The following is an 18,510-nucleotide window of genomic DNA, read 5'->3' as shown; positions in this document are numbered from 1 at the left end:
TGCAATTCAGCATTACAAAGGTAATTGTCCCTAAACGCTTACCTAAACCATGGTGACTCAACGGTTGACAAATATATATATTATATAATATAGGCCTTTCACTATAAATCTGGTATAAGCCCTGATCACTCTGTGCTGTAGCAAATGTTTTGTCATATTGCTAGTGCAGCCTCCTTTGCATGTTATTAACTTTTCACATTTTGCTTCATTATCATTCATTCTTTGGAAATGAATCCATACTTGTGACTTTCTCTTCGCCATGCTGGTGGTCAACGAGAAAATATCTGACGCAAAACCGTGAATGTGTAGCGCGAGGGCTTTCAGGCTGAACTGCTGCACTCCTGGAAGCGGCAACGTAATTAATATTCATGATGAGGTGAGCCAGGGTTGCCAGGTTTTCACAACAAAACCCGCACAATTGCACAATCGCTTCAACCCGCGGACATGAAACACAGCCCGCGGCAACAGTGGAAAACGGGAAAGCGGGAAAACCACGGACTTGGCAACACTGGCTGTCACTCGGATACGCTTCCAGCGCTTCGCACACACATTGCACCAGAACCGTTTTCGGAACCGAAACTTAGGAATTTCGCGCGGTTCTGGTATTTTTCAAAAATCAGTTTCGGTTCTGCATAAGAACCGGTTCTCGGTTCCCAACCCTACTCATGAAGGTAACCATTATTATTACCGTGCGCTTGCAGAGAGATCGAGCGAGAGAGAGAGAGAGATCGCTCGTGTTTTTCTTCTTTCTTTTTTTTAAACCTTATTTCCCGGCTCACATTTTTTTAATCCTAATTTTACAGTTGCAAGTTACAAAAAACACACAAGCAGTGCTGACTGACTCTGATCACGGGCAGGTGTTCTCTGAGTCCGGATTGACTCCGGTATTACACACAATGTTAAACAGACCCGGGACCCGTAGTAATAGATTGGGACCCGACCCGGACCCGGCTGATCATTTAAAATATAGACCCGAACCCGTACGGTTCCCAGGTCGGGTCCCGGGTCCACGGGTCTTGGGGGCTCCGTGAAGACCTCTAGTTCAGACCAGACGCCCATGGGCGAACAGATGCGCCAGTGCATTTGATATTTAAACAACGTGACGCTGTAAAAATGAGAACTGCGTTGGGCTGAAACTAGCAAAAAACACTTTGCGCCTGGTGTTGCATTGCGCCAAGTGTGTGATAGGGCCCAACATAACCAGTCAAGCGTGACATTGTTCAACTCTGTCTTTCAGCTCCCGATGATGAGCGGCGCGTTCATGGACGCGTCTCCAATGGACGACTGCAGCACCGAGCACTCGCTCTTCAACTCGTCGGCCAGTGTGAACGCAGCGGCCCCTGCCTCAGCGCCGGCCCCGCAGGAGGAGCAGCAGCGCGTGTCCAGCGACGCCGTCTGGCTGTGGATAGCCATCATCGCCACCATCGGGAACATCGTCGTGGTCGGAGTCGTTTATGCTTTTACTTTCTGAGGACAGAAGGATCAACAGAAGATGTTTGGTGAAGATGCCGTGTCGATTTTAACCAACGTCTTCACCATCCGGAGACCTCCAGGCCCATATGGGGGGCCAACATTTGCTATGTTTTACTGTTTCAACAGAAGGGCCTCCGCTTGCCAAATCACACTTTTATCTTCCATTTTTTTCTAAACTAAATATATGTATGTATCATCTTTTGTGTCAAGTTCTTACATTTAATCAATCAATTAAATTCTAATAATAAGACACAATAGGGCTGTTACCAATCAAATATAAAAATATATAAATCTGTATCAACATAATTCATTTTTGCAATGTAGAGGAAACACAGAAGCTGCATCTGAAGTGATCATTTACACACTGTTTAATGCAGCTCAGAGGGACATACACGAATAACCAACAAATGCATAATGTTTTGATGTTTTAAACATGAAACTTTGAATATTTGAAATGATTTGAAACATGATAAGATACTTTAAATGTGAAATTAAAACTGCCAGCAGGTGGCAGCGAATCACTGTTAACGAGTGAGTCATTGAGATTCAACAGATTCATTCAAACGGCTGATTCATTCAGGAACAAAGCATTTGACTGTCATAATGAGTGAGTCATTGAGATTCAACCGATTCATTCAAACGGCTGATTCATTCAGGAACTAATAATTTGACCGTCTTAACGAGTGTGTCATTGAATAATTCATTTAACCGATTCATTCAAACGGCTGATTCGTTCAGGAACAAATCATTTGACTGTTTTAATGAGTGAGTCATTGAATCATTCATTCAACCAATTCATTCCAACGGCTGATTTATTCAGGAACAAAGCATTTGATTGTCTTAATGAGTGAGTCATTGAGATTCAACCGATTCATTCAAACGGCTGATTCATTCAGGAATTAATCATTTTACTGTCTTAATGAGTGAGTCATTGAATTATTCATTCAACCGATTCGTTCCAAAGGCTGATTCATTCAGGAACAAAGCATTTGACTGTCATAATGAGTGAGTCATTGAGATTCAACCGATTCATTCAAACGGCTGATTCATTCAGGAACGAATAATTTGACCGTCTTAACGAGTGTGTCATTGAATAATTCATTTAACCGATTCATTCAAACGGCTGATTCGTTCAGGAACAAATCATTTGACTGTCTTAATGAGTGAGTCATTGAATCATTCATTCAACCGATTCATTCATATGGGTGATTCATTCAGAAAAGAAGCATTTGACTATCTTAATGAGTGAGTCATTGAATCATTCATTCAACGGATTCGTTCATTCTGTAAAGAAACACCCGCCATGTCCTGTGGCTTTGTACTGAACTATTTTCGTCAGCTGTGTCTAAATTGTAAGTAACTTAATATTAACTTCTTGTTTATTGATCTTTTATAAAATCACATTTGTTTTCATGCTGATATCTAGAGAAAAACGTTACTCTTTGTGTGATATTGATTAATTATAGTAAATTATATAAAATACATACAGGGGCATTTTCCCCCCTTCTCTTGAATTTTGGGGTGAACATAAAAGGCTGAACAGTTTCATTGCCTGGTAATCAGAGCTGCTTACTGGAGTTCTTCAAGCTCATTTGCATTTAAAGGGACACTCACCCACAAAAAGTGAACATTTTAACATGCTATGAAAATGATCAGTGGGGTATTTTGAGCTGAAACTTCACACACACACTCCGGGGACATCAGAGACTTATTTCACATCTTGTAAAAAGGGGCAATCAACCGCCCCTTTAAAATCCCATATGGGGGAAGGTAGGACCCGAGACTTACCAAATATATATATAAAACTTTAAAATGAAAACAATATAAAATATATATAAATAATTTAGTTTTAGAACTTCAAACAAACAAACAAAATTATTTTTTTTATGGTTTTAGTTTTAATTGTAATTAATGATAATAACCCTCAAGCCAGTGATTCACTGTAAAAAAGAAATATTTAAAAAGTAAGTTACCTGGTTGCCTTAAAATTTTGAGTTAATTGAAATAAAAAATGTTGAGTTAATACAATGAACGTTTTTGAGAATTGACATCTCCCTTTATTCAAATATTATTAAAAGATTTTTTAAGCTTTAATATTGTGTTTTATTTGTAATAATGCAGTGAAACATGCCAAATTGTACTATTTTCATGATTTATCACAAGATTTTTTTAATTTATGTGGTTCAGATACAATAATAATTTTCTATGTTGCTATTTATTAAACCAATTTCCTTCATTGTATTAACTTAAATTTTTCATTTCAATGAACTCAAAATTAAGGCAACCTGGGGCCTGTACCATGATGGTAGTTTAACAAACTCAGGGTTACAGGATTAGTTTTGAGTTGACAAAACCAAACCAATCTATTCAGGCTTTGTTGGTCCCATGATGCTGATCATCAACTTTCTCTGTCAACTCAGGCTTTGATCCTGAGTTTAGGAGTTTAGCTGTGACATCAGCAGTGAACAGCTCACAGCTGATTGGTCCAATTTCAGTTTGAGATCTCTTATCCAGAACATAACCTGCCCTGGAGCAGGTTAGCTGTGGAGAGTAAGTTACTATAGAGATGAACACTGCTAAAAGCCAAACCACTTTAATGGTACCTAAAACCCAGGATTGGCACAAACTAAGCTTAAACATATCTGGCTAGCTAGCTAAACCGGCTTCATGGTATAGGCCCCAGGTGACTTACTTTTTTAAGTTGAACCAACAATTTTTTGTGCTAGTTTCACTAGCTCGTTTTCTACTTCCATATTCAAATCAAATCAATATTTCATGTACATTTATTCACTTATTTGACAAATACCCATATAGTCAGTCATGAATCATCATGAAATCTGATATAAACATAACATCAGTCCACGTCTCTTCCTAAATGGTGAACTCGCTTAAAGAGCATCAGACTTTCTGTAATATTCTCATTTCTTAGTTTGAACAGGGACAATATGAACTCAAGTGACCGCGAGTACATCCTTTATTTAGGAAAAAATGATCATTTTCAGTCAGAAATTGCTAGTCAATTTCACAAACTATTAAAAAAAACAGCAAGTAACTTACGAAAATTTTATTTTTATGTTTGTTTACTACTTTCGAAAAATCATTCAGTCTTTTGCTGGAGTCACTATGATTTATTATGATGGATAATGTTATGGTTATTCTCGGTATACAGTGCCATAATCAGATTTACAGTAACATATACTCAATACACAATGTGCACGACTCCGGCACAATATATTTCTGTCTTACAAGGTTGTGGTGGTATATTTGTAAAGCCCGTCTGTATTCATAATATAAAGTGATTGGGGCTGGAAATGATAGAAAACCTGTAGAAAGTGGAAGCTCAGTTTAATGTGTTTAGTGTTTAAGAGAGCAGTCAATGATTGAATGAAGCTGTTTCTGTAGTAACCTGAAAAAATGCCATTTACTATTAAAACTGTAATAGCTAAAATCCTTCAATTTCCCTTTCATCTATTTCTGAATGCAGAAACGATGCACGGATGATTGTGTCTGTGATGATTTCAGACCTCAGCTGGATAAAATATTAACCTGATATCCTCATTATGAGCCCGTATGAATATGATGCTTTTCTTTTATACTCAATAGTGGCAGCTGGATCAATCTAGAGTGATTCATAAGCTCTCATATTCCTCAGCTGTCACTCAAATGGCATGACGGCACTGTCCACATGCATTATGGATCACTTAGATTAACATCATTAGCAGACGTCCCAGGATGCATCTGTGCTGACAGCTCGTCTGTTAAACGAGTCCGTAGACTCACCGAGAGCAAATGTGGTCAGCAGGTTCCTGTGCGTAGTGTTGTCTTGATCTAAAACCTCTCATATCATCAGATTGATGATAAAGATGACAGTGGTTGATTTGCAATATTGCAACGTTTTCTCGTCAGTTGTCGCCGTGAAACTTCCAGAGACAGTCGTGACTCTGGGTTCATTGTCTGCGCTGATGTAAGAGTTTCGTGTGCTGATGCTACAAGTTCATTTCAGTCCGTCGGGTTTAATTACATCCGGAAAACCTCAGTCAAAACACACATTATCAGCTCATTAGAGGAATGAACGAGACAGAAATGTCTATATCATGTGATGATGTCTTCCTTAATCACCTTTGGTCACGTTTTTGAGAGAAACCAGAGAGGTTAGAGGTAATAAATCAATACAAATTAATAATCATTTAAAATTATTTATAAGTTTCTGTAAGATCTATGGACTGTTTCTTCAACATTTAATGTCATCCAGCAGGGGGCGCTGACGCTTAAAGAATTAACTTTATCACTATAACCTGAAGTCTGAATGACTGATAATGAAAATAATGTAAATGATTGACAGCGATGAAGATGGTGATGAACTATTCCAAACAAATGCTGTATTAAGGTGCAAGTTTACTATTACCACAACAGTAATGATTATTTGAGTAGTCTACTCCAAGTAAGAGTAAATATAAGTAAAAAGTGAACATTTTGTCCTCAGAGTTGAAGCAGGGAAAATAGTCAAGCATAAGGATTTGAGTGAGTTTGACAAGGGCCAGATTGTGACGGCTAGACGACTGGGTCAGAGCATCTCCAAAACTGCAGCTCTTGTGGGTGTTCCCGGTCTGCAGTGGTCAGTCTCCATCAAAAGTGCTCCAAGGAAAGAACAGTGAAGAACCGGCCACAGGGTCATGGGCGGCCGAGGCTCATTGATGCACGTGGGGAGCGAAGGCTAGTGGCTGTGGCTCTTTCAGCAGATAATGTATGTATGTCTGGTGACAGTTGCCAACTTACCATGCACTTCACGGATGATCTCAGATGTGAATGTTGGCGGCGCGCAGCATGACTCTAGCTGAATCAGCTGGTGTTGCCAACCGGCACGTTGTAGAGTGCCCTCAGGTGGACAAACCATAGACCGTAAAAAAATATGGACGACGTGACTTCATTGACTTCCGCTGACCATAGTTGAAGCTTTCGTAGGCCCGTACACGGCGCTGACATCTTGGGACCGAGTCTGCGCAGTAGCGATCTCGGGACCGGAGTTGCGCAGTAGAGAACAGGAAGTAGAGGCGCGATTATCAAAAGCCCGCCCACACTCTCACAGATGCAGAACAATTCATAATGTTGGTGTGAAATAAACAGTTATGGAAATGTAGAAATGAAAGCTAAAGCTCCAATCTCCTCCCAAAAATCCCGAAAAAAGTCTGCTAGTGCCTCAGTGACAACTTCACTCAGAGAAGCCGTCAATCTCAGCTGTCAATCATGACGTCACACCCCCCGTTTTTATAGCTTCACATAACGCACTAAAACTAAACTTATTTAAAAAACGAACACTTGAAATGAAATTATCATAATAAAAACTGCCTAAAATGACAGAAACCATCTTTAGGAAACAATTATTTGAAGTATAATTGAATTGTTTAGTGTGTCTCGCGTCCATTCATATACATGGAGGGGTGGGGTTTAGGAGCTATACTGGGACCGGCCACCGGGGGGCGATCGAGGTGCGGAAGCTTCAGTTTCTGACAGGAGCACTACAGGCTTGGGACAAACTATGAAACGCCAAACTCATAATGTGGTTGAGCGGTGTTTCGTCCGTTTTTATTATGTTTTTAAAATATTAATTTATAGGCCATCATAAATGCCGATACCGATAGTTTGGAAAATGCCTAATATCGGCCCGTCGATATAGTGGTCGGGCTCTATCAGAAACACATTATTTTGTCATTGTTGCGGCTCCTCTCTTCCCAGTCTGTCAGTAACACTCTGTTTAGTTCCTGTCTCTATGAAGCCCCTCCTTCTGGAAAGCACACTGTGCTCTGATTGGCTGGCTGGATCAGTGTGTTGTGATTGGTCCAGCGCTTAGAGTTTGTTTTGGGAAATGCCCCGCCCCTTACCATAAAAAACAGTTTCAACCAGAAGGGGACAGTAACTAAGTACATTTACTTGAGTACTGTACTTAAGTACACTTTTTGAGTATCTGTACTTTCCTTGAGTAGTATTTTTTCTGGAAACTTTTACTTTTACTTCACTACATTTGAAAGACAAATATCGTACTTTTTACTCCACTACATTTCTATCAAGGTCCTCGAAGTAGAAAATCGTAGCCGCTTTGAAAGTCAGTGGATGATTTGTTTTCTTCTTTAAAACGTGATTCCTTTTTTTTTTGTGTGTAGACAGCCTATCAGTAATCACTCTTGAAGGATCACATGAAGTTCAATGATTTCCAAGTATTTTTTGAACACTAATCAATTGATGGCAAAATAGAAGATGGCAGTTCCAGATGCAGTGCGCGCAACCATAGTCATACTTAAAAGTTAAAATTCAGAAGAGCAGACGTGGATAAGTGCGAAAAAGTGCTACACGAAAGTGCACACAGAAAGCTACCTCTCAGACGCCAGACCACAAGTACTGAAGTTTAGTCTATTGAATATACTAAAATTGTATTATAGTTAATTAAAACTAGACTAAAACTAAAACAATTCAGATGCCTAAAATGTTATAGTCAAAAGACTATGACTAAAACTAAATCACAATTTGCTGTCAAAATTAACACTGGTATTAAGTATGGTATCAAGTATCAAGTCAAATGATTTTTATAGATTTACCCGCCAAGTTGCCATAGCCTAGGTAACGTTCGACAATGATGTTAGTTGCAAACGTAGTTGGGCTAATAATGTTAACTAAAGTCCTTTCAGAAATGTGTTTTACATAATCCTGTCAAATAAACACAATGTAGAAACCTTTCTTTTCTAGTATGATTTTGACTTTGATAAGAGTTTTGTAACTTTCAAACAAGTATTTAAATGAGTTCAAGGTATGCTAGCATGTCAGATGGAGCATGACTGGTTTAAACCACCATGATGGAACAGCGTACATTCATACAACAATGCAAAAATAATAAAATAACGCTTTTACTTTTACTTTTGATACTTAAGTACTTTTAAAAGCAAGTACTTCTGTACTTTTACTTAAGTAAAAATCTATATTTACAACTTTCACTTGTAATGGAGTAATATTTGACCAGTAGTACTTTTACTTTTACTCAAGTAATAGAGTTGTGTACTTTGTCCACCTCTGGTTTCAACCATAGACTGTAAAAAAATATAGATGTAGTGTCCGTGACGTCACCCATAGGATTCTGAAGAGCAGTCGCCATCTTGTTATCGTGTCACTGCGCTTCATTCACGGATAACAGAAAATGGGAAAAGAGGCGGGACGTGGGCGGAGCTGAGGTGAGGTGACGTGATGACTAACAGACAGCAGACAAAAGGCAATCCACCTGTCACTAAAAGTGGCCACGCCCTTAATTATGCAGGGCTTTAAGGCTTTATATAATGTAACTTAAAAAACTCACCCCTCCTCACAGTCGTCATGAAGGGCAAAATTAGCCGTATAGACCAAAACCATAATTTGTCCCAGACTATAAACATGTGTTCTTCTGCTGTAAAGTTGGGCATTTTAACATGAGCTCAATGAGATTCTGCTCCTCCTGGAGTCTGCCTCTAGTGGCCAGTCGAAGAACTGCAGTTTAAGTCACTTCCGTATTGGCTTTAAGAGAAACTGCGGGAGGTTGCCGCTTGGGAGACACACTACTAACTAACTCAACCAGGCCCTACCCCTTTATTATGTGTATGAATTATTTAAATGAGGAATATTGTGACGTGTTTGTTCCTGGGAGAAACTCAAGACTACAATGGAGGAGTTCAGAAACACTGACACTGATATAGAGAGAGCTCAAACAGCAACATTACACACTAAAGACAGATGAACATGGAGAAAAGCATGATAGGACCCCTTTAAAGATGCGAAAACAACCACACGTGGGTTTAGAAAGACATGAGGGTGAATAAATAATGACAGAATCTTTATTTTTGTGTGAGTTTCCGTCATGCCACTAGAGGGTTTGTTTATATCCTCTTATATAACAGTGAGCCGAGCGTGATGAGTGTGTCTGTGTAAACTGACGTGATGTTAAACCATTACAAACTCTTCCGGACACGACCATATGCAGGTTAGCAGATCAGCAGAGGAAAACGGATTACGACATCTGAACCGCTCACAGACACGCCATATGAAGAATTACCATGGTATACGTGCACAACAACTACACAGGGTTGCCATGGTATCATCATTACTAGGGTTGCCAACTTCTGGAACGGAAAATAAGGGACAATTGTGGTTCTTTATAGGAGAATATGGGACACACAAAATATTTGTACTGTACCACACAGTGTATGTCATTTCAGTGTCTGCAGTGTGTGTATAAAAGGTTCCCTAACACATGTGGGTCATTCTGTGTCAAAATCAGGGCTCTGAACCGGTTCAAGGAACGAAAACGAAAACCGGAAACGAACGAAATTTTAAGAGGAACAAAAACGGAAACGAAATCAAAATCGATTTGAATCTTTCTGAACAGAAACGTTAATTTGAAATGACCATTAACCGGTTAATAACGTTATTGTATCGTTCTCTTTAATATTTTAATTTGGCAGTGACCTATCATGAAATGAGTAGTACAGCATGTGACGTTGACGGATCAAGCGTGAGTGAAATGCCCGCGCACCATCATCTATGAATCTATCGGTAACGCAAGTCAGTGTAGAGCGCGCGCATTTTCATGCCTCAAGTAAATTTCTTTCCCCGCTGAGGTCTACAATGAATGTGCAGGTATTGGAGGACATTCTTTTCGAACGTTTAAATAAGCAGTACGGACTTTAAACTCAAATAGTCTGATTTAGGCTGATTTAGTTTATGGATTTTGTTTAAGCCTGTCCAAGCAGGCTACTAGCATCTATCAAACATTTTTCCTGTAGTCGTTCAGATTGCCAATACAGGACAGGTCAATGTTTTCTATATAGACGGTTGATGCTTCGTATTAAATGGTATGTTATATTGCATTAAATGATCAAGCTTTATCAGCTGACTGAATTTCATTATGTGATGCAGTGTTGCGCAGTGTTTGCTTTGAAATTACCAGTTGACGGTGCATTAAAAGAGCAATGGTTACCTATCCAGTTTATTTATTCTTTATTCATGCATTTTTTAGAACAAGTCGTGTTGAAAAAAAGTTATGTACAAAGAATGTTATCACTCTTCTGAAAATAATTAGGCATTAGAGGGCCACTTTAGATTGTCTAACGCTCCATTAAAACAGGTCCGCTGTTTATGCCTTGTAATTAATGCATGTATTTCTGGTTTTAAAAATGTTTTTAAATAAATATTCAAGTTTAATTACCATGTGTTATATTATTATTGAGTGAAAATAAGTCTATTTATACATATTTGTTTAAAGTATAGGCTTAATTAAAATAACGTTATTAACCGGTATTTTTTCATATCAAACCGTTTTCGGAACAGTAATGTTTATTGAGGAACGCAAAAACGGAAACGCTATAATATCGATTCTGCTCGGAGTGAACCGATTGATATTTTTTTCCGTTTTTAAGCCCTGGTCAAAATCAAACAAATTTCAGAAACTCCCCCGGCTCAAATTTTTTATTTTGTTTATTTTTTCTGAAGAAAGACAAATATAGATGATGAATATTAAATGTAATGAATGTACTGTCGAACCAAAAATGATTCAGAAAGCAGATATAATGTTTCACTAGTGTGTGCAGGACACTATAGTTCATTCTGTAAGTGAAGAGAGCAAAATAAAGTCAACTGTGACATATTATACGCCAAAATTCTTCATACCAGTAAAATTGATTAAAAAAATTGTGGTTCAGCGAGGTCTGTAGCGGGACAGAGAGATAGGAGACAATGTGTGTAAGTTAGTAGGTTAGTGTTGTCAAAAGTACCGACCGCGATACCGATTTGGTACTGAAATTTTAAAAATGTGACTCTTTGAGTGCTAGGGTTGCCAACTGTTCCGTATAATCGTCCTGTTTTTAAGGCATCAATGAAGCGTTCTGTATGAAAGCCATACGGAACGCAGTTTGTCCTGTAAGCTATTCAGGCATACTCTCTAAATTGAGAATTAATCATTCTTTGAGACAAATCATTGTTTGATTTGCCAACATAACCGTTCGCGGAAGGCTTTAAGCCGGAGCCGGCTGGTCGCTCCCTCTTCGCAGTGTGTGGCTCGCGCTTACGGAAAATCCCTTTCACTGTTCACATTTTGATTTCGGCAAATCAGTTTTGGCGGATGCTAACTACGTTTATTGTTAACATTCAGCCATGCAAGAAAACATGCACTCACCCTGAGGGAAGACGTGATAAAAAAGGTCTTCTTTCACTATTGTAAGTTAATGTTGTTAAATAGAGAAAAAAAAGTAACTTGTAGCGTATTCCTAGCTCATTATTCAAACACAAAATAACCAGTCCCAAGCACCAAAAGCAATCCTCTCAGTTTTCTTTAATTGGAACATTTGCATTTTCATTTAATCATACATGGTTGCAAAAACATTTAGTTCCAAATTTTAGTGCCATTGTTTTAAAAAAAATGTTTTATTGGCTGAAATTTCAAAGACGTTCAGAAATTATGCTTTCAAATTTTATGCCATCTATGCATCTTCCTGACAAAAAAAAAAACCCTTTTAAGTTTAATATTTTTAATAGAGGTTGAAGATATTTAATATCCCTTGGAAAATAAATATTCAATAATTTGAGCATGGAGCCACATTATATCTATCGGACTGAACCATATAGGGCCTTTAAATTTAAGGTTTTTATTTTATAAAGAATGAGAATATAAAAGGATATTGAGATATACACTCACCTTAAGGATTATTAGGAACACCTGTTCAATTTCTCATGAATGCAATTATCTAATCAACCAATCACATGGCAGTTGCTTCAATGCATTTAGGGGTGTGGTCCTGGTCAAGACAATCTCCTGAACTCCAAACTGAATGTCAGAATGGGAAAGAAAGGTGATTTAAGACATTTTGAGTGTGGCATGGTTGTTGGTGCCAGACGGGCCGGTCTGAGTATTTCACAATCTGCTCAGTTACTGGGATTTTCACGCACAACCATTTCTAGGGTTTACAAAGAATGGTGTGAAAAGGGAAAAACATCCAGTATGCGGCAGTCCTGTGGGAGAAAATGCCTTGTTGATGCTAGAGGTCAGAGGAGAATGGGCCGACTGATTCAAGCTGATAGAAGAGCAACTTTGACTGAAATAACCACTCGTTACAAAAGCATTTGTGAAGCCACAACACGCACAACCTTGAGGCGGATGGGCTACAACAGCAGAAGACCCCACCAGGTACCACTCATCTCCACTACAAATAGGAAAAAGAGGCTACAATTTGCACAAGCTCACCAAAATTGGACAGTTGAAGACTGGAAAAATGTTGCCTGGTCTGATGAGTCTGATTTCTGTTGAGACATTCAGATGGTAAATTGATCAGAGTTTGCACGCCTGTAACTCATTAGAAGATACCTTAATAGATTCTAATTCTTAAAACACTTTTTACTTTTGGTTTCTTAATTTGTAAGGCCCAATAATTTCCAGAGATATAGGGATCTCAATGTGGCTCCATGAGTAAACACATTTTCAATTGTCACACATTTTCAGAACAACAAATAATGTTGAAACTAGCAATGTATCTCATTTTTTTTCTATCACCACAATTGAACATTCCCATCAATACTATTTTTTACCATTTTGTGCCTGTAACTCTAAAAGTATTAAATACACTCACCTAAAGGATTATTAGGAACACATACTAATACTGTGTTTGACCCCCTTTCGCCTTCAGAACTGCCTTAATTCTACGTGGCATTGATTCAACAAGGTGCTGAAAGCATTCTTTAGAAATGTTGGCCCGTATTGATAGGATAGCATCTTGCAGTTGATGGAGATTTGTGGGATGCACATCCAGGGCACGAAGCTCCCGTTCCACCACATCCCAAAGATGCTCTATTGGGTTGAGATCTGGTGACTGTGGGGGCCATTTTAGTCCAGTGAACTCATTGTCATGTTCAAGAAACCAATTTGAAATGATTCGAGCTTTGTGACGGTGCATTATCCTGCTGGAAGTAGCCATCAGAGGATGGGGACATGGTGCTCATAAAGGAATGGACATGGTCAGAAACAATGCTCAGGTAGGCCGTGGCATTTAAACGATGCCCAATTGGCACTAAGGGGCCTAAAGTGTGCCAAGAAAACATCCCCCACACCATTACACCACCACCACCAGCCTGCACAGTGGTAACAAGGCATGATGGATCCATGTTCTCATTCTGTTTACGCCAAATTCTGACTCTACCATCTGAATGTCTCAACTAGGCATGTGCCGGTATCAAATTTTCATGTTGCGATTAATTGCTGAAGCTTTTATCACAGTATACGGTTTTATCACGATATTGAAATAAGTTGCAAAAAAAGTGTTGTCATACTATAACAGGTTAAATCACTTTCTTATAACAAAAGAACCAAACATTTAAATACAATAAAGCAATACACAAAAATGTATAAATTAAACAAATATTTAAAAAAGATTAAAGTGCAAAAGAATTATAAAGAACAATAGGTATGCTGAAATGTACATTTAACTAAGATTAATTCATTCTTTAGAAGTATTTTTCATTGTCAGTTTGTTAATGAATGAACTAATGTTAAATACTGGAGCCTTGTAAAGTGTGTGATTGAACAACAGTCAGAACATATTCAAACAATATCTAGGGCATGTAATTTAGTCCAGATTAAAATATAAAATTCAAGTTTGAAAATGAATAGCCTTAAGTCTTTAAGTATTATGTATTAGGTTATGTGATTACTGGAGAAACGGCTGCATTTCTGCTGTTCCGTCAGCGCCCTCTGCTGTCGAAGAATGAATGTGCACTTCAGCGCGTCTCCTCATTCCACCATGTGCTCGGCTCATGCACGGTCTATTTACATCAGTGCGCGTTCCTCTTTGACGTGTTTTTCATTTTAAACGGTTGATGGGTAAAGTATTCTTAAAATTCATTCTAAAAATCTGAATAATTCGTAATAAATAATTATTCACGGTATTTTGAAGTGCCCACGATAACAATATTGTGCATGTTCATTATTGCGGTATATCGTATTACCGTTTACCGGCACATGTCTAGTCTCAACAGAAATCAGACTCATCAGACCAGGCAACATTTTTCCAGTCTTCAACTGTCCAATTTTGGTGAGCTCGTGCAAATTGTCGCCTCTTTTTCCTATTTGTAGTGGAGATGAGTGGTACCGGTGGGGTCTTCTGCTGTTGTAGCCCATCCGCCTCAAGGTTGTGCGTGTTGTGGCTTCACAAATGCTTTGCTGCATACCTCGGTTGTAACGAGTGGTTATTTCAGTCAAAGTTGCTCTTCTATCAGCTTGAATCAGTCGGCCCATTCTCCTCTGACCTCTAGCATCAACAAGGCATTTTCTCCCACAGGACTGCCGCATACTGGATGTTTTTCCCTTTTCACACCATTCTTTGTAAACCCTAGAAATGGTTGTGCGTGAAAATCCCAGTAACTGAGCAGATTGTGAAATACTCAGACCGGCCCGTCTGGCACCAACAACCATGCCACACTCAAAATGTCTTAAATCACCTTTCTTTCCCATTCTGACATTCAGTTTGGAGTTCAGGAGATTGTCTTGACCAGGACCACACCCCTAAATGCATTGAAGCAACTGCCATGTGATTGGTTGATTAGATAATTGCATTAATGAGAAATTGAACAGGTGTTCCTAATAATCCTTTAGGTGAGTGTATATTAGTGGACTAACATAGGGAATAGGGAATGAGGGTTTAGGGGGCGATGTCGGATTCAGCCATTATCTGATAAGGCAGCGAGACAACAAGTCAGCTGCCTAGGTTTTCGGACGCAGCCAATAAAAGCCACCAGGAAATGGGAAACAGAGGAGAGAGACTGACTGGGCACTCGTGCAGACTGGGAGACGGAGAGCTGGAGAAAGATTGCTGTGAACAAATTATATTGAACTGAGTTATTGAGAGCGCTGTGAGCGTGACTTTATTTTGTTTGTCTGCCATTCACTCCCATTATAAAGCTTGGAAGAGCCAGGACATTTTTTAATATAACTCTGATTGTGTTTGTCTGAAAGAAGAATGTCATACACACTGAGGGTGACTTGACTAAACCATGAGCTAATTTTAATTTTTGGGTGAACTAACCCTTTAAATACAGGACGGTTGGCAACCCCAATCAAGACTAATAGTAATGCCATGGTAGCATGTAAACATAAGTTGCATAAGTTGGTTATTCTGACTGTCAGAAAGCAGCCGTGGGTAATTTGAGTGTGGAAACTGTGGGGGTTTGTGATTGTGGTGAGGTCTGGAGAGCTGGCAGACCCTTATTGTGTTAGCAGGAGTTCAGCCAGAGACGGGCGGCATCAGAAATCATTATCCTGGAGAGATGACTGACTCCACGCCGTCCAGACATGAGCACGTTCAGCGGTCACACCCACAGTAATTCATTTCAAACATGTTCCTGGACTTTAACTGCGACTGTGGCTTTGGGTGATGTTGAAGTGGGGACCGTCTCGGAAAACTAAAGCAGATACAGTTACTGTTTGCGTTTGTCTGGACAATATCTAAATTATGAATGCATTTTTTTATTTTATTTTTCATTTCCATGGATTATGAAAAGCAGTGCGTCGTTTTGAAGAATAAGCATTACTGCAGCACGGCACCTGTGGTGAAAATCAAGTTTGTAATGTTTTTTTATATGTCTAAGTGTGGTTTTTATATGTGCACATTCATCAGTCAACACCATTGCTGAGTATTTTCTCTTTAAAACTGCAGTGAACCAAAGACGGACTCAAAAACGCTGTTTGAAATCGCTGGTGTTTCCTATGTCACAAATATATAATCCACCATGAGCGGGGCGGGGCTTTAGCATATCATTAACTATCCTTTGAGTCTCAAGAGAAGCAGGTTCTCCTATGATACTTTTCTGTTGATGTGAAAAATTAGGTAGATTTAGCAATATAGCGTGTGGATACTGGATACCACTGACGTTCGGAGTTGTTCAAAGCGTTCCTAATGCTGATTTTTAGAAGGCAGACTGAGATGGAGAAAGGGAACATGGTTTGTGTAACATTAGCAACACATTAATAACTATAAAACACATAACACACAATGCAATAAAAGAAACAAAAACAACACACAATTTAAAAAAAAACAAACCTTGCTCTTTATCATTTAGTTTAACTTGAAGTTACGCTGCACAAAGATATCGCTCTTTACAATGTCAGACACATAGCGGTAATTCATATGATTGGCCTTTAACAGCTATTAATGTGTTGCTAATTTAACTTGAAGTTCTAAAATAACTCAAACTGAAATAAAATAAATAAATAGACATATTTAAAAAAAAATGACAAAAGTACAAAACTTTAACTAAAATTAAAATGAAGACAGATAATTAAAAAGATACATATAACAATATGAATTAAAAAAAATATCCCCAAGAATTTAAAGGTGCACTATGTAAAATTTTTGAGTAAAATATCCAAAAACCACTAGGCCAGTGTTATATATTTTGTTCAGTTGACTACTTACAATATCCCAAATGTTTCCAATTATTTGTAGTGGCGCTGGCGACTGTGGCATAATAAAAGTCCCGCCGGAGACTGTGTCATAATAAAAGTCCCGCTGCTCGTGAGGCGTATGTTGTGTTCATCTTATGATCAATCACTCCAGCGGTTCCTCAGCTCCACAACACTCGGTCCTGCTCTGCTTCAGACTACAGTGACGTTAATAATCACATCCATCAACATGATTTCTGACATGAGTCCTATCCCGATTCTTTCCCACCGGCTGTGAGGTGAAGACCACATGGCCCAAGATTCTGCGCTCAAACGTGGCGTCATCAAACTAAGCCTTTGTTTTGAACAGGCGACCTCTAGCGGGTGGAAAAGTTACATAGTGCAGCTTTAAGTAATTCATTGTGCAGCGTGTACTACAGTTTTGATTGAGTGGAGGTGGGGCAAGGCATTAAGAAATTATCTTCACATAAAAAACTTTTAAATATGTCATTTTGATTATTAAAGACGAGTTTTAAGGGATACAATATTCACTGCAGAGGGACGTTTAAGTGTTATAATATTTGAAATCGATTTTTATATTTTTTATATTCTATATTTTCTGTTTAACTTAATGTTTTAGCAATTTTGTGTGTGTTTTATATATAGTTAATGATAATACCCTTGGTGTACTTGCTTTCATGTTTGTGTAAGTCTGAACGTCTAACGTGTCGACATGACGTGTTTTGAAAGCCGTGATATGCCCTAAAACTTTCCACAGCTGAAGACAATTTCAAAACCACACTTTAAAAATATATTCCTGAAGAAACCCAGACACCAAATCAACACATTAAAAAGCTCCATTCTGTTCTGAAACACAAACACAGAGCTATAAATCACCACAGCTGTGCAGTTGTCCTGGGTTCGTCTCCTTTTATTTGTCATTATCAATTCATTTGCATTACAGAATACAACAAATAATTATAATTTATTACACGTTCTAATCATTTTTCTCAGCTGCATCACACATCACATGAAAATCATTTAGTGCTGAGCTCATTATTGACTCATTAGAGAGGTTTATTTCTGTCTTTGCTTGATCTTTTTGTTAATTATTAATTTTAAATGATAGTTCACCAAGAAAATTCAAAGTATGTCATCATTTGTTCAAGTCAAACCAGTTTGACTTTCTTTTTCTTTACACTGTAAAAATTTATTTGATTATTTATTAATTGTATTTTTGGAGCACAATGAGACACGAGTCAGAACGTTCTGCTCTTTTCCATTTATTAAAAGCAGATGGTGATCAGAGGCTGTCGAGCTGTAAATAGGACAAAAAAGTACAATAAATGCAACAGAAAAAACCCAGCAAATGACAGAGTTTGTGTGTTTGGGTTGAATTTTCCTTTGAAAAGTCCTGAAGCCTTTGTTATGTCTCTGAACTACATCCGTTTGACCGTCTGGCGTTTTCATCTCCATTGTTTCATCGCTGGTATACAAATATACATATTCATACAAGAACTAAATCAACAAATTCATTATTAGCACTAGCACCCATGCCAACTTTCTACAGAAAGAGACTCGATTCAATGCATTTACACAAA

At 38.4% G+C, this 18,510-nt stretch overlaps 1 protein-coding gene across 1 annotated transcript in view; it reads left to right on the top strand.

Annotated features, from left to right (window-relative positions):
• LOC307135918 (uncharacterized protein C14orf132) overlaps positions 1-1,659 on the top strand; it is a 37,752-nt gene extending 36,093 nt beyond the window's left edge. Inside the window, exon 2 of the mRNA XM_079832638.1 lies at positions 1,238-1,659. Within this exon, the coding sequence (XP_079688764.1) occupies positions 1,238-1,471 (234 nt within the window). The 3' untranslated portion in view covers positions 1,472-1,659. The remainder of the gene's footprint in view (positions 1-1,237) is intronic.
• Positions 1,660-18,510: the final 16,851 nt, after the last annotated feature.

This window comes from Gobio gobio (assembly GCF_949357685.1).
Source record: "Gobio gobio genome assembly, chromosome: 13".
In the NCBI taxonomy this organism is placed as follows: domain Eukaryota; kingdom Metazoa; phylum Chordata; class Actinopteri; order Cypriniformes; family Gobionidae; genus Gobio; species Gobio gobio.
This window is presented reverse-complemented; position numbering and strand designations above follow the sequence as displayed.